The sequence below is a fragment of the Syngnathus leptorhynchus genome, chromosome 14 (assembly GCF_054491065.1).
Source record: "Syngnathus leptorhynchus isolate UIUO chromosome 14, UIUO_Slep, whole genome shotgun sequence".
Classification (NCBI taxonomy): domain Eukaryota; kingdom Metazoa; phylum Chordata; class Actinopteri; order Syngnathiformes; family Syngnathidae; genus Syngnathus; species Syngnathus leptorhynchus.
Window position 1 is genome coordinate 1,441,645 of NC_141208.1, and position 12,555 is coordinate 1,454,199.

The 12,555-nt window shown below is 48.7% G+C and overlaps 5 protein-coding genes across 10 annotated transcripts; 3 read left to right on the plus strand and 2 right to left on the minus strand.

Annotated features, from left to right (window-relative positions):
* Positions 1-62: 62 nt before the first annotated feature.
* Positions 63-1,483, minus strand: nol7 (nucleolar protein 7). Its single transcript, XM_085929595.1, has 7 exons — positions 1,255-1,483; positions 1,112-1,172; positions 996-1,045; positions 832-927; positions 605-726; positions 407-484; positions 63-339 (listed from the first exon to the last, which is right to left on the minus strand). Exons 1-7 carry the CDS (start codon positions 1,374-1,376, stop codon positions 269-271), a joined length of 600 nt encoding a protein of 199 aa, XP_085785721.1. The 5' UTR covers positions 1,377-1,483; the 3' UTR covers positions 63-268.
* Positions 1,484-1,668: 185 nt separating this feature from the next.
* epdr1 (ependymin related 1) lies at positions 1,669-3,516 on the plus strand. The gene is made up of 3 exons (XM_085929593.1): positions 1,669-1,984; positions 2,807-3,015; positions 3,113-3,516. Exons 1-3 carry the CDS (start codon positions 1,740-1,742, stop codon positions 3,304-3,306), a joined length of 648 nt encoding a protein of 215 aa, XP_085785719.1. The 5' UTR covers positions 1,669-1,739; the 3' UTR covers positions 3,307-3,516.
* Positions 3,517-3,802: 286 nt separating this feature from the next.
* Positions 3,803-6,757, plus strand: znf622 (zinc finger protein 622). 2 transcript variants are annotated; one of them, XM_085930697.1, is made up of 7 exons: positions 3,803-3,936; positions 4,489-5,062; positions 5,210-5,503; positions 5,639-5,801; positions 6,046-6,146; positions 6,214-6,357; positions 6,608-6,757. In XM_085930697.1, exons 2-7 carry the CDS (start codon positions 4,495-4,497, stop codon positions 6,739-6,741), a joined length of 1,404 nt encoding a protein of 467 aa, XP_085786823.1. In that variant the 5' UTR covers positions 3,803-3,936; positions 4,489-4,494; the 3' UTR covers positions 6,742-6,757. The 2 variants fall into 2 exon arrangements, with proteins under 2 accessions (XP_085786823.1, XP_085786824.1); XM_085930698.1 differs by lacking the exon at positions 3,803-3,936 and adding an exon at positions 3,957-4,118.
* A 129-nt stretch (positions 6,758-6,886) lies between these two features.
* On the plus strand, positions 6,887-10,060 carry tmem71 (transmembrane protein 71). Of its 3 annotated transcripts, none has more exons than XM_085930700.1 (10): positions 6,887-7,158; positions 7,667-7,770; positions 7,852-7,897; positions 7,960-8,181; positions 8,266-8,552; positions 8,660-8,857; positions 9,060-9,126; positions 9,195-9,247; positions 9,321-9,367; positions 9,489-10,057. In XM_085930700.1, exons 1-10 carry the CDS (start codon positions 6,887-6,889, stop codon positions 9,510-9,512), a joined length of 1,320 nt encoding a protein of 439 aa, XP_085786826.1. In that variant the 3' UTR covers positions 9,513-10,057. The 3 variants fall into 3 exon arrangements, with proteins under 3 accessions (XP_085786826.1, XP_085786825.1, XP_085786827.1); XM_085930701.1 differs by adding an exon at positions 7,327-7,369 and having other exon boundaries at positions 6,996-7,158; positions 7,960-8,552; positions 9,489-10,060; XM_085930699.1 differs by having other exon boundaries at positions 7,960-8,552; positions 9,489-10,059.
* Positions 9,651-12,544, minus strand: LOC147045827 (uncharacterized). 3 transcript variants are annotated; one of them, XM_085930703.1, is made up of 5 exons: positions 12,220-12,544; positions 11,925-12,153; positions 11,419-11,537; positions 11,218-11,332; positions 9,651-11,153 (listed from the first exon to the last, which is right to left on the minus strand). In XM_085930703.1, the coding sequence occupies exons 2-5, from the start codon at positions 12,139-12,141 to the stop codon at positions 10,513-10,515; spliced, it is 1,092 nt and encodes a 363-aa protein (XP_085786829.1). In that variant the 5' UTR covers positions 12,142-12,153; positions 12,220-12,544; the 3' UTR covers positions 9,651-10,512. The 3 variants fall into 3 exon arrangements, with proteins under 3 accessions (XP_085786829.1, XP_085786828.1, XP_085786830.1); XM_085930702.1 differs by having other exon boundaries at positions 11,925-12,544; XM_085930704.1 differs by lacking the exons at positions 11,925-12,153; positions 12,220-12,544 and adding an exon at positions 11,634-11,830.
* Positions 12,545-12,555: the final 11 nt, after the last annotated feature.

Genomic DNA, 12,555 nt, shown 5'->3' on the forward strand with positions numbered 1-12,555 from the left:
TTGCCTCATTCAAAGGCAGTCGAGATTGGACGCCACCGCGAACCAAATAAAATCAAGCGTGATGAAAGAAAGACTATTTTAATTCCAGGAAAAAATGTCAAGACGATCACATAACCGATTACTCGCAGTTCCTAGCCGTTCCCTACTTGAAACCACGACACATTGCTGTGGCACCAACCAAAAGAACGCTCTTCCCTACAGGCAAAGACAAAACAGGCTACAGTTAGTCTCTGGATTGACTCCATTGCAACTTGTTGTGAACATCCAATCAGCTGGAGGAACTTCGGTTATGAATCCAGCACCGCTTCTGCTTCTCCGCCTTGCTTTTTTTCTCAAGGGCTATAGGGGAAGAAAAAAAAAACGCATCAGCACAAGTCTCGGGAACCCGCCTCCCCTCGTTCCTTACCCCATTGGCTTCTGACAAAGGAAAAGGCCGGCCCTTTGTTATTTCCAGTCTTATGTCGAAGGGACAGCAGCTCATTGGCTGACAGGAAGACAAAACAATGGAAAGCAGAGTTAGATGTTTCCAAATTGTATTTGTGAAGAGTACTGAAGTAGCCATGCCACTTTTTGGCACCCCTCAACAACGTGACAATTGGCTTACTTGTGCCACGAGCAGTTCCGTCGCCGTAATACCGCAAGTGGAGGAAATTCTCGGCAGTTTTCTGATGAAAAGATGGCAGCGTTTGAGGCTTTACCGTCGTTACTTTGTAGTTCCCCATCAGCCTGAAAAGTAAAGGCTCATTTCATCGTCTTTGGCAACCTTTGCACATTGGGGTAGCCGGAGGGTGGTTGTGCAAATAACTGTTGCACTATATTTTTTCCTCATACTTTCTGGAATGTTTCAGTTTTTGCTTTATTCTCTCTTCCGTCTCATCTTCATCTTGATCTTGATGAGTCGCTTCAGCTTCTTGTTGGCTCTGCCTTCTGTTAGAAAAAGAAGATGATTATCATCAGAATGTGTGAGGAAAGATGAACAAGTGGAGAAAACTTACTGGGACGAGTCGATTTCCTCCAGCAGTGTGTCAGAAAGAAGTTTTCTCTTCTAGCAAGTGAAAGGAGAATGATTTAGAATGCAAACGTGAAAATAATCAATGTAATCGTCATGAACCTTCTGCTCCTGGAACAGTTCCTGCCTCTTCTTCCTCTTCTGCTTCAGCAGCTCCTTCTCCCTGGAAGCACGCGCGTTTCCAACGGGAGAAATGTTTTAATCATGCTTAGATTAGTTGGCTAGCATGCTACCAGTTAGCCTACCTTCTGGCACTTTCTAGGGCCTGACTCGCGCTCCGCTGCGCCTGGGCCTTAGAGTCCTCAAAAGTGACCTCCTCGGGTCCCTCGTCGTCGCTGGAACTTAATTCTAAATTCCAACTCTCCATTATCGCGTCACGTTTGTCCGTTTTGTACAACTGATACAGCTCGCCTCGTTAGTTGGTCGCCATGTTTGGGCGGTCCCTCGGAGGCGTCGCTCTGACGTCATTGCTTATTTTTGGTACACAGAAATACTTTTTTTTGAAACATCAAGTTACAAAATATGCACAATTCATAAAATGTAATGGATCCATCTCTTTCATAGAAAGGCAATACAACAGAAGAAAAATGAAGGAAGAAGAGAGATCAATTATCGGCCGCCACCTGAGCTTTTAAACTGGAATCCTAACCGGAAGCCGTGTTGCGCGTATCTTTTCGTAACCAACTATCTTGCTGTCCATTTACAATCAGCAACAAAAAGGGACAACACGATGCAGCATTTAATGGGATCGCTTCTGTTGCTGCTGTTGCTGGGCTTGATGCATCTCCGGCAGGCGGAGGTTGAGGCCTTGGCGACCGGAGCATCGCCCTGCCAGGCCCCGCTACAGTGGGAGGGGAGATGGGTCGTGTACGACCACGGCACGGGCAGGAACAGCCGGGCCGCGGTGTCCTACGACGGACAGAACCACAGACTGCGGGTGCTGCAGCAGCACAAGAAGCACACGCCGTGTCAGAGGTGAAACGCACGCAAACATACTAAAAGGTTGATTGGAAGAACAACCGAGTCAGCATTCTTGGAAAAGCATTTGATCCCACAGAGGACTCGCGTAACATTATTTTGAGCCACTCAGTTTTCTGCAGCAACTATGTGGCAAGACTCAACTTGCTTGACTTTGTGCCAGTTTGACTTTGGATTGTTTACCTAACACTTTCGGGGAGGGTTCTTACACAAAATAAGATGACACGCTTACAAAGAAGTTTTTACCACCCCCCCTTTCTTGGAAGTTTTATTTCCCCTGATACCCGACAAACCCCCCGACCCCAGCAAGTTGAATGTTTTCCCCTGCATTGGGCCTCATTCGCAAGCTCTTTATGCTAATTAATTTATTTGTTGCAAAGTGTGTGATTTCCACTTGAGTTTGTTAAAGGTGCAGTTTGACGGAGTGGACAATCCTTGAAAAAAGAAACACAAACAGAGGAAAAATAATGTGTCGCGCATTTAGAACAATCACGGAGGTTTGCCTAAAGAAAGATTGATTCAATTAAATAGTCTATTGTAAAAATCTGCGTATAATTGACACCCATTGAAATGAAATGCACTGAAAAAAAGAAATGTAAATTTTAATCCCCTGAAACGGTGACGATGCATCGTTTGTCTGTATTATACTGCCCCCAGGTGGCAAAGGCATGCACGTCACGAGACTTTCACTCAATTGGTGCAAAGTTACAACAAAAACTTTGCAAACTCTTGAACGATGTCATGACTGCGTGTTTTTATGAATGTCAGTCGTGCAGTGTGGCGACGGGCAAAAAAGTGTTTGTCGTCGTGTCGTCGCAGGTACTTTGAGTTGATCTACTTGTACGAGAGCAGCCTGATGTTCCAGATTGACCAAAAGACGGGCGACTGCGCTAAGGTGGAGCTGACCGAGGCCTGGGACCCCTTCGATATTCCTGACAATTCCACTTTTGAGGACCAGTACATTATCGGAGGCCCCGGCGACAACATGGAGGTGCAGGAGTGGTCCGACAGGAAGCCCGCCCGCAAACGTGAGGCCAACGTCTACCGCGCCTTTTCTCAGCATTATCCAAAGGTTTGAAGTGAATTGGATCAAAACGTATGCACGTGTGTGTGTGTGTGTTTCAGATGAGACCTGGGTAGGCGTGTACACGCTGCGCGACTGCTATCCGGTTCAGGAGACGTACATCAAAAACAGCAGCGTCACCACGTCCACGCGTTTCTTCAACCTGCAGCTGGGCATCAGCGACCCCAACGTCTTCACGCCGCCGTCCAGCTGCCAAGTGGCCCGACCGCACGCCATGGCCCACACGCGCTGCTGAGCCGCTGGGGAATCCGGATGGCATTTCTTTGCAGTTTAGTTCACGGTCAAAGCATGAGTCGTAAAAAAAAGACACATTAAATAAGAAACGATTGGGTTTTTTTTTTCTACTTTACCCAATAAATTGTCCATCCGTATAAACACGTTAAATACTAAGCCCACTTTCCACACATATAGTGTGACAACAATAAAGCAATTATTACAAACAAAATCCTCCTCGAGTCTATCTGCGCTTGGAAATTGATTGCCGTGGCAACCAATCTGATATTTTGTATGTGCTCTCAAGTCTGTTATGTGTGCCTAAAATGATCTATTGATTACACATATTTTTTGCAACAAACCCAACCTCAACTTCCTCATTTCATTTAACCTTTCGTACTTTTTTTTTAACGTAGTTTTACGTCTTATACGTGTATATTTGTTGCTGATATGGTGTTGCAGTACCGGCTCTGCCCACCAAGCAATTGGGCAGCGCCATACACACATAAAACCAACGACGAAGACAATCTTAGAACGTTTCCTAAAGGTGGCCTTCGCCAGACATTCGGTTACCACGTTTCTTTTAAGACTTGATTGAAAATATAAAATACTTGCAGTTTTATCGCCTCGATTTAGGCCGCGACAGAATCAGGTACAAACTCCTCCAAACACGACTGCTGCCGGGTGACTGTCAAATAAGCCAAATAATTGCCTATCGTTTTGTTTTTTTAACTTGTTGACGTCCGAGCTAGCTAGGCTAAGCTAACTGGCCAGCGACGTTATGACACAGAAGTCATTTGAACTGGCTAAAGTGCCATTTTCTTGGAATAAATAGTAAGTTCTATTCGAGACGTTAAATTTGTGAAATCGAACTGAAACCTTGTGAATCGCTTGCTCTATTCAAAAGGAGCTTTAAAAGTCAAGTATATAGAACATTTAAATTAGCTGTAAGGTGATGACATTTCAAGTAATGTCATAACGTTTTGTAGTATACATGCAATGGAAATAAATGAAATTGTATTTCTCGGCATTTTAAACTTTCCACTCATTTCCGTTTGTTTTCGTAACCCTTGACATTAAGTTGACCTGTAAAGTGCACTGTAGGTTCATATTTCCCGTTTCCTAAAAAAAAATAGATGAACTAATTATTCTGTCATCTTTAGTTGCAGCCCATCGTAATGTGTTTCACCAATATTGTGTTCAGGCCACCATGTCGTCGTCGTACACGTGCATCAGCTGCCGTGTGGCGTTTTCGGACGGCGAGATGCAGCGCGCCCACTACAAGAGCGACTGGCACCGCTACAACCTGAAGCGCAAGGTTGCGGACATGCCGCCCGTCAGCGCCGACAACTTTCAGGAGCGTGTCCTGTTGCAGCGCGCTGCCGCTGAGCGCCAGCTGAGTGACACCGCTGAGGCCTGCCCAGTCTGCAATAAAAAGTTCTCCACCGCCAACGCCTTCGCCAACCACCTGCGCTCGCAGCGCCACCGACAGGCCGAGCGCCGCGCCCTGCAGGCCGCACGCTTGCAGGTGGACAAGCTCAACCAGAAGAACCTAGAAAAAGGGCTTGGCGACGACGACAAGGCCGACCAAGACGCCAGGAACGAGGCTCTGCAGCAGGCCCTCAAGGAGCAGCGGAGAACCGAGCGCTCCGGGACGGCCCGGGAGGAGGAGGAGGCGGCGGCGACGAGGAGCAAGCCGGAAAAACCTCCGCGACTCGTATGGCTGGAGGAGCAGGCCAAGCGGAGAAAGTGGGAGGAAGGGCCCGCCGCAGAGGAAGGTAAACCTTTTTAACGTGACGTTCCCTTCAAACAGTACTCGGCTCTTGTGTTGCCGAAGTGAATAAAAAAAAAAAAAACTCCAAATGAAATAGCAATGTTCGATCATGAAAAAAGTATATGGATGGATGGATGTTCTGAACCTACAGAAGAGTGGGAGGATATGGACGAAGATGATGATGATGATGATGAAGACATGGAAGAGGACATGGAGGAGGAGGAGACCACAGGGGATAAGGAAGAAGACGTGACGACTCAATCCGACCCGCAACACCCCGCCGTCACCGCACTCGCCGGTTCCATTCCTGTCACCGACTGCCTGTTCTGCTCACATCATTCCAAGTCACTGCTGCGCAACGTCGCCCACATGACGCAAGTTCACAGCTTCTTCATCCCGGACCTCCAGTACCTGGTGAACCTCAAGGGTCTGGTCCGCTACCTCGGTAAGACGAGGAGAAATCCTTAAGACCTCTGCACCAATCAGAGCAGCAAGTCCTCCGTTTTGGCAAAATTGCAGTCTTTCCCATTTGACCAAATGGAATGAGAGCATTTCTTTTGCCTTTGTTGTCAACACTTAGGCGAGAAGGTGGGCGCGGGCAACGTGTGCCTGTGGTGCAATGAGAAGGGGCGCTCCTTCTACTCCACGGAAGCCGTGCAGCATCACATGACGGACAAAAGTCACTGCAAGCTCTTCACCGACGGGGACGCCGCGCTGGAGTTCGCCGACTTTTATGACTTCAGGTAAAAGTCACGCATGATCCGAATCGGGGCTCCCCGACATCTCTGCCGCATTATAGACCGGGCGGGCCCAGGTAGTTCCCAAAATGGCTGTTGTAAAGACATTGCCGCTGGTTAGTGAGCAAAGGAACGCTGCTACATAAAAATTTGGACTGGTGTCAACGACAAGAGCTGCACCGCCCCATTTGGCTCTCTCACTTGCTTAAAAATGAGGGAACCAACTCCAGTTGTGTTGTTTGGGGAACAGGAGCAGCTACCCCGACGGCACGGAGCAAACGGATGACGAGCCTCCGGACGACAAGAACATTCAATACGACGACGAGACAATGGAGCTCATGCTCCCGTCAGGTGCTGGATACGGTTATGTCTTCCAAATAAATACTTGAGCGATCTCCTAACTATAGTGACAACACAGGTGCCAGGATCGGCCACCGCTCTCTCATGCGGTACTACAAGCAACGTTTCGGAAACGAGAGGCCGCTGGCCCTGAGCCACAACAGAAACGCGGTGGGACGCGTGCTGCGCCAATACAGAGCACTGGGATGGGGCAGCGACACGGGTACGCCGCAAACTCAACACTATGATCATTCCAAATTACAGTCAAAACATGCAGTTATGCAAAGATTTCAGACATTTCGAAAAGCTATCGGCAGAACTTTGTGGGTAAATTAAATTCTGAGCGCTTAGTGCCAGCACACTGCGAAATGCTATTGATGGGCTAACAGAAGTTAGCATCCGTGTAACGATGATTTTTCAAGCTTCAAACAACAGCGATTTGTTTGACCAATCTCCCCCGCGTGATCCGTTAGGCCTGAGCGGCGCGCGCCGTGCTCCTCGCGACATGCAGTACGTGCAGATGATGAAGTCCAAGTGGATGCTGAAGTTGGGCATGAGTCACAACGCCACCAGGCAGAAACACTTCCGCCCGCAAGTCATCTTCTGAGAGCTCAACGTGCAACTCCATTCCAGTTATTTAATAGCTGACATAATACAACCTGCTGCACCAATATCACCCTTCTCATTCATGAAACAATAACGATAATAAAATAAAGTCAATAAAATCTAATAAAAAAATTCATTCAACTTGAATGAAATCGTTCATTTGTATTGAATTTATTATTATTTTAAAAAGGTTCGGACATCCCTGCGTTTCGTTGTTTTCCTTCGAAACTGTGGACAGGAAATACTTTTACTCTGAAAGTCAGCCTCTGGTTTCCGTTACGTCTTGTCAAAAGAGGAACGTCGAACGGAACAACATTTTTGTTTTCATTAAAATATCGAAAAGATTCCACAGTCGAAAGGCCACAAAACGTCTTTGCAATCTGGAACAGGACTTCAAAAGGCAGCCGATCGTCGACACGTGAGTTTTACGGTTGTCGACTAAAGTCACGTTTGTGCCGGACACATTCAAAAAGAGGGGAAAGTGCTTTTTGGTAAATGTCCACTTCGGGCAACTTAAAATGATCGACTGTCATCAAATAAAATGTTCCAATGGATGCTTTTATTGAACAAGTACTTTATTTCGTAGAAGTGCACGAACGGAAGCTAACGTGACTTCATCTTGCAAATATGTGAGTCACGCAGCCGTCATATCAACATTTTTAAAGTGTAACGGTTAATCTTAACATTTTTAATAGGACGTTTGGCGTATATGTATTTAAAAAACAAGTTATCGTTCCTTTAATTGTCTTTTTGCCCACTTCCCTTGACGCGTTAAGTTCCAACATCAGCACCTCGACGCAAAGCTTGCTGGGAAACTCCTGATGCCCGACATGATCAGAACATGAGCTCGCTTCCGCCCGCGTTGCCTTTTAGCAAAAGCAGCCACCGGGAAGTTCACGCTTGATTTTCTTTTTGGGTACCGCAAGTGAAGACGTCTCGATCGGACGCTCTCATCATCCATCCTTTGGTCTCGTCACCTCGCTCGTCCCAAGAAGTGAGATGTCGCTCTCCTTCTCCGGAGCGTTCACCAGTATGTCGATCGAGTTCTCCTCTTCCTCGTGGTTCTCACCGGCTCAATGCTAATTTGAGCTATCGCTTGTTTTCTCTTAAGGTTCGCCAGTAAAGCGACGCCTCAGGTCAAGCTCCACCTACCCGAGGTAAGCACGCCGTCTTGACTTGCAATTGATTCGAGCTCACGTGACTCGTACGTTTGTCTCAGCCCGGACGTGTCCCTGTTGTCTCCCGACTCATCGTACGTGTGCTACTCGGCGGGGTCCACGCCGGAGGCCGGCGTCCATTCCCGCTGCTGCCGCCGCTCGCCCCGCCTCCTCACCAACGGCTACTACAGCGTGACCGACGACAGCTTCCTGTGGGACGAGGACGGCACGGTGTCCTTGTCGCCCTGCGCTGCCAGCGTGTCCTACAAGGAAACCGTTTTCAGGTGGTTCAATTGCTCGGGGTGGCGCTTTGGGTTGGCGGGGTGGTCGTTGTCACCAAAGCGCCACCGTTGCTTGGCTTCTGTCAGGGTGTTCCGTAGACGGCGACGTAAAGCGAGCGGCTCCCTGGCTCGCCTGCTGAGCGACGTCGGCAAGAGCTGCCAGACCTGGCTGGACAGCAGGCTCTTTGGGGGGGTTTTCCGCACAAGCCAGGACCTGGACCTGGACCAGGACCTGGAGCCAAAAAGAGAGCAGGACAACCAGCATCTGCTCCATGACCAAGACCAGCAGGAAAGATTCACTTGGCCTCAGGAGCAGAGCCAGTCCGATCTCAGCCAAAGGCAAGCGGACAACTGCTGCAGCTTCTTCACTTACGGTGAGGTTCCGATCCAAAGCGTGCAAACGGCGAGGCAGACGTGGTGGAAGCGTGTGGTTCATCTTAGACAGAATCCAGAAACAGATTTGGGCATGTTGTCATGTTAGATCGGAGCCAAGTGACGCCTCCTCCTGACAAAGAGGAGGCCCCGCGCTCCAAGCAGATGATCCAGGAGGAGATTTGCTCCGAAATCTATCAATCAAGCAAGCGCTTTGACCAGGCGCTAGATGACCTCACAGAGTTCCCGCCTCCTTCCGCCTTTTACGCCAGCGCCTGGCGGCAGCCCGACGTGCCTCACCGTGCAGGTCATCTCTTTCATCACCATTATTAGGATGACCGTTTGAAATATGATCGCCTTTTGATGTTACTATTATGGTCATGATGAATTTGACTCTTTTTTTTTTTCTGTTCATGAATGATTAGCTCTGTTATGATTACAACTTGTACTCTTTTCATTTTCTTACCCCTGTTAAATAAATGTCAATTGTTTTTGCTGGTGCATTTCAGGGTTAAGGCTGATGTGCCTTCTCGCTTTGGTCTTTGTCGCCTCCGTCTTCGTGACGCTCGGCTTAGGGTAAACTTTTATTCCATCCCGAAGGCTGCTGGCGTACTGTTGTGACCGCATGATTTGCTCTCCCTTAGGTGTCCGGCGTGGAGCGCAGCGGCGGCTTGCGTGATTACGACCACATGCCTCTGTGAGTGTTACAGCGCCATCCGTAACAAATGTTGCTGTTGGTTCTTGGTTCTTCACATTGTTGTGCACTTCAGGTGTGAGCTGGTGGCCTCGGCTGGATTGGAGACGCACCAAGACTGAGGTGAGTCACTTCAAAAAGGAAGAAAATACATGATCGTTTTTTTTGAATGGTTTCAAAAGTGGTACATCAAAGTAAAAAGGAAACCCAAAAACGTCCGCTCATATTTTTCTTCAACTTTCAGGACATCACTTCACGCAATGAGTGACCTTGCAGACCACAACTCCACCGATGCATGATTTCGATTTATTTTTGGTGGTCACAGCTCGACGAGCCAACAAACCCACTCTGACACTTTAAAGAAAAAAAATTTGCGTAGCAAATGAACAAGAGACAATTCGGAGGATACATTTGTGACCCTTCTATCCATTTTTCTCTCGGTTGCTCCAGCAACAGATGATGCGCTTGGCATCGCCATGGCGACCAAACTCATTGCTTTTTAACAAATTCCCTGATGCTCATTGCCATAGTTGGTTTTCCAAGGCCTTTATCAACTTGTTTTTATTAAGTGGAGTAAGAAGGATCAAATGGGTTTTTATTGACTGAAATATTCCTTTTTATAAGCGTATTGTCACTGAAATGTATCTGCACGATTTTGTTGCTTTTATTTATGATTTCTATTTATCAGCCAATCAAAATATAATATAATCATTGTCACATGTAAGCATGACACGTATGTGTCCAACACCAGTTTTACTTTTATAGACGCACATTAAAAGCTCATATTTGTCTTTCTATGGTGAATCATTTGTTTGTCTGGCAAAAATACAAACTCCAGCCGAATCGCCCACCAGTTTCATGAAAGGCCTGTGTCTTTAATTCAGGTCAATTTTGAGCCAAACAGAGCGAATCAACCCGGCACGTCCCTTTTGAGCTACGACGACGCGAAGCTAGGCATGAAAACAATTCTTTCAAAATGCTTCTCAAATGACTTGCGTCGCTCGCTTTACTTCTTACCAAATTTACATCAAAATTCAATCGAATCACACTCTAAAAAGTCCGCAACAAAATCCTTAAACAAATGGCCACCTAAAGAATTGAAAACCAAACAACTTGAAATTGAATCAAATCACAGCAAAAGAACTGCAATCAAATTGAATCAGAACCGAAAGAATGGCTGGAGAAAGGTGCGCCCGCGCACACGGTTTACGGGAATCTTGCTGAGGTCAAAAGTTGAAATGTTCAAAGTGATGGTCGGCCGGGTGGGCTCAGCCTTCCTGTTGCTCTCCGGGGTGGTGCTTCTGCAGGTGGATCCTCAGGTTCTGCTTGCCCGCAAAGCGCTTGGCGCAGCAGTGGCAGGCGAACGGTCGCTCGCCCGTGTGGACACTCTGATGGGTCTTCAGGTGGCCCGATTGCGTGAAGCGCTTTCCGCACTGGCCACAGCAATATGGCCGTTCGCCCGTGTGGACGCGCACGTGCGTCTCCAGGCTGCGCGCCGACGAGAACCACTTGCCGCAGTAGTGGCAAACGAAACGCCGGTCGCCGCACAAGCGGCTTCGGTCCGTAGCGTCCAATCGGGACACCGCCAAGCCCAGAGCAAAAGGGAAAGCGGCGTTCAAGTCAGATACGGGGCGGCGGTGGAGGGCCATGATGCCGGCCAGGCTCCCGTCGCTCCACGAAGAGCCCAAGTCCAGCTCGCCGGGGCCGCGTGAAGCCGCAGCCCGGTCGGGACCTTGCGAAACATAGGCCGGTGGGATTTGGCCATCGCAGACCAAATTTGAGGAGATGTCTCTGGCAAGACCCGCCCAGCCCGGAAAACCGAAGGTGTTTTGTTCCCAAGGACTGGAATCGGGTGATGAGGTGGAGGCGACCATTCCGGAGGGACCGGCTTCAGGCGCCAGTTCTGCTCCTTCACACACGAGGACGCCGAGGTTAGAGCGTGCACAAAACACATTTTTTGTTCCTATGTTTACCGTCATCATCCAGAAGCAGCAGCTCGCTGGCATCATCCTCGTCACTTGCCACTTCCTGTTTGAGCGGAGACAAGTCCTCTATGCTCCTCAAGACACCGGCGCGCGACGTGTCCCGCTGGCACAAGAAAAGCGCATGCATTTTCACATTTAGGCTCAACAAAAAAACAACAACGATGCGTTTTTCAATGGGCGTGCTTGAACCTCTGCAGCCGAGGGCGTGTCTTCTCCGCTCGACGCTGACGACGAAGGCGGCGGTCGTCCTCTCGGCCCGTTGCAGCCATTCGGCGGGCTGTCCGCCTGGCCCGATGATGGGAAAGGCACTGTTCGACGAGACCAGTCACAAATCATTTTTGGATGACACGACTCAAATGATTCAAAAACCGCCTCGACATTTTGATCGATCGCGAGTTTGACACCTGTGCATAAATAACAATAGCAAGATGTTAGGAGCTGGATTGTAGTGTCAAAAAAGAAAAGCCATGTGGTAGGAATGGAAATAGCAAACATGGTACAAGTCATTGTTTGGGTTGGTTGATGTCGTCATGGTCCTTGTAGAAAGAGTACCGCCAGTAGTTGGAGTATGAGCGCTACGGGAGGTAGTAAAGTAGTACTGGTAGCTAGTCAAGTAGTACAATGAGCATTGATCTTGGTGAAGATGCTTTGGGTGCTTTCTGTCTGTCTGTCCACTTGAGTACGACTCAATTCACCCTCGTCAGGCTTGTCGTTGCTTCCAGCGCCCGAGACGGCGGCTGCACCCTCGCCGCCGTAGCAGCCCCGGGCGACGATGCTCTCCATGAGCTCCAGCTTCCTGCGGAGCTCGTCGTTCTCCTCGCGACTGCGGCTGAGCTCCATCTGGAAGACGGCGTAGCTGTCGTCCACCAGCTGGCACATTTCGGCCACGGCAGCCCGGGTCAGAGCCTCCATGATGCTCGCAAGCTGCGAGTGCAATAGCGCCAAGGTCTTCATCGCCGCCATCAAGGGAAAAGCGCACACTTGACTTACTTAATGACACTGGAAGATCACGCGACCGGTGACATTCGAAAAGGTACACGGGGCGCCCACCGGCATGTTTGTTTGTGTGACTCTCAAGGTGTTTGTTTTGTTTTTGCTGCTTCCGCCGGTCGGATTTCAAAATGAAAGCGTAATGCAGCTCGTTGCGCATGCTAACATTTTGCGGTGCCTCTCGTTTAAATGTAATATATTTGGAGATTGGTTGTGTTGTTCTTTCTGGAACATTTTTGATTTTTTCCCCCCTAATTATTTTACTGCTTGAACTCCCTGTGATTCTTTATTCTCGCCACCAGGGCGCGCCAGTGCTACGCTACAAGTGGAGGCCAA

Coding starts and splice junctions, on each gene's coding strand:
- nol7 (XM_085929595.1), bottom strand. CDS start 1,376: ATGGAGAGTTGGAATTTAGAATTAAGTTCCAGCGACGACGAGGGACCC. Junction 1,046..1,111: donor AACTGTTCCAGGAGCAGAAG/GTTCATGACGAT, acceptor TTCACTTGCTAG/AAGAGAAAACTTCTTTCTGA. Junction 340..406: donor CTTTGTCAGAAGCCAATGGG/GTAAGGAACGAG, acceptor CTTCCCCTATAG/CCCTTGAGAAAAAAAGCAAG.
- epdr1 (XM_085929593.1), top strand. CDS start 1,740: ATGCAGCATTTAATGGGATCGCTTCTGTTGCTGCTGTTGCTGGGCTTG. Junction 1,985..2,806: donor AAGCACACGCCGTGTCAGAG/GTGAAACGCACG, acceptor GTGTCGTCGCAG/GTACTTTGAGTTGATCTACT. Junction 3,016..3,112: donor CAGGAAGCCCGCCCGCAAAC/GTGAGGCCAACG, acceptor TGTGTGTTTCAG/ATGAGACCTGGGTAGGCGTG.
- znf622 (XM_085930697.1), top strand. CDS start 4,495: ATGTCGTCGTCGTACACGTGCATCAGCTGCCGTGTGGCGTTTTCGGAC. Junction 5,063..5,209: donor AGGGCCCGCCGCAGAGGAAG/GTAAACCTTTTT, acceptor CTGAACCTACAG/AAGAGTGGGAGGATATGGAC. Junction 6,358..6,607: donor GGGATGGGGCAGCGACACGG/GTACGCCGCAAA, acceptor GTGATCCGTTAG/GCCTGAGCGGCGCGCGCCGT.
- tmem71 (XM_085930699.1), top strand. CDS start 6,887: ATGAAATCGTTCATTTGTATTGAATTTATTATTATTTTAAAAAGGTTC. Junction 8,553..8,659: donor CTGCAGCTTCTTCACTTACG/GTGAGGTTCCGA, acceptor TTGTCATGTTAG/ATCGGAGCCAAGTGACGCCT. Junction 9,368..9,488: donor GGAGACGCACCAAGACTGAG/GTGAGTCACTTC, acceptor TTCAACTTTCAG/GACATCACTTCACGCAATGA.
- LOC147045827 (XM_085930702.1), bottom strand. CDS start 12,192: ATGGCGGCGATGAAGACCTTGGCGCTATTGCACTCGCAGCTTGCGAGC. Junction 11,333..11,418: donor ACACGCCCTCGGCTGCAGAG/GTTCAAGCACGC, acceptor TTCTTGTGCCAG/CGGGACACGTCGCGCGCCGG. Junction 11,154..11,217: donor GCTGCTTCTGGATGATGACG/GTAAACATAGGA, acceptor TCGTGTGTGAAG/GAGCAGAACTGGCGCCTGAA.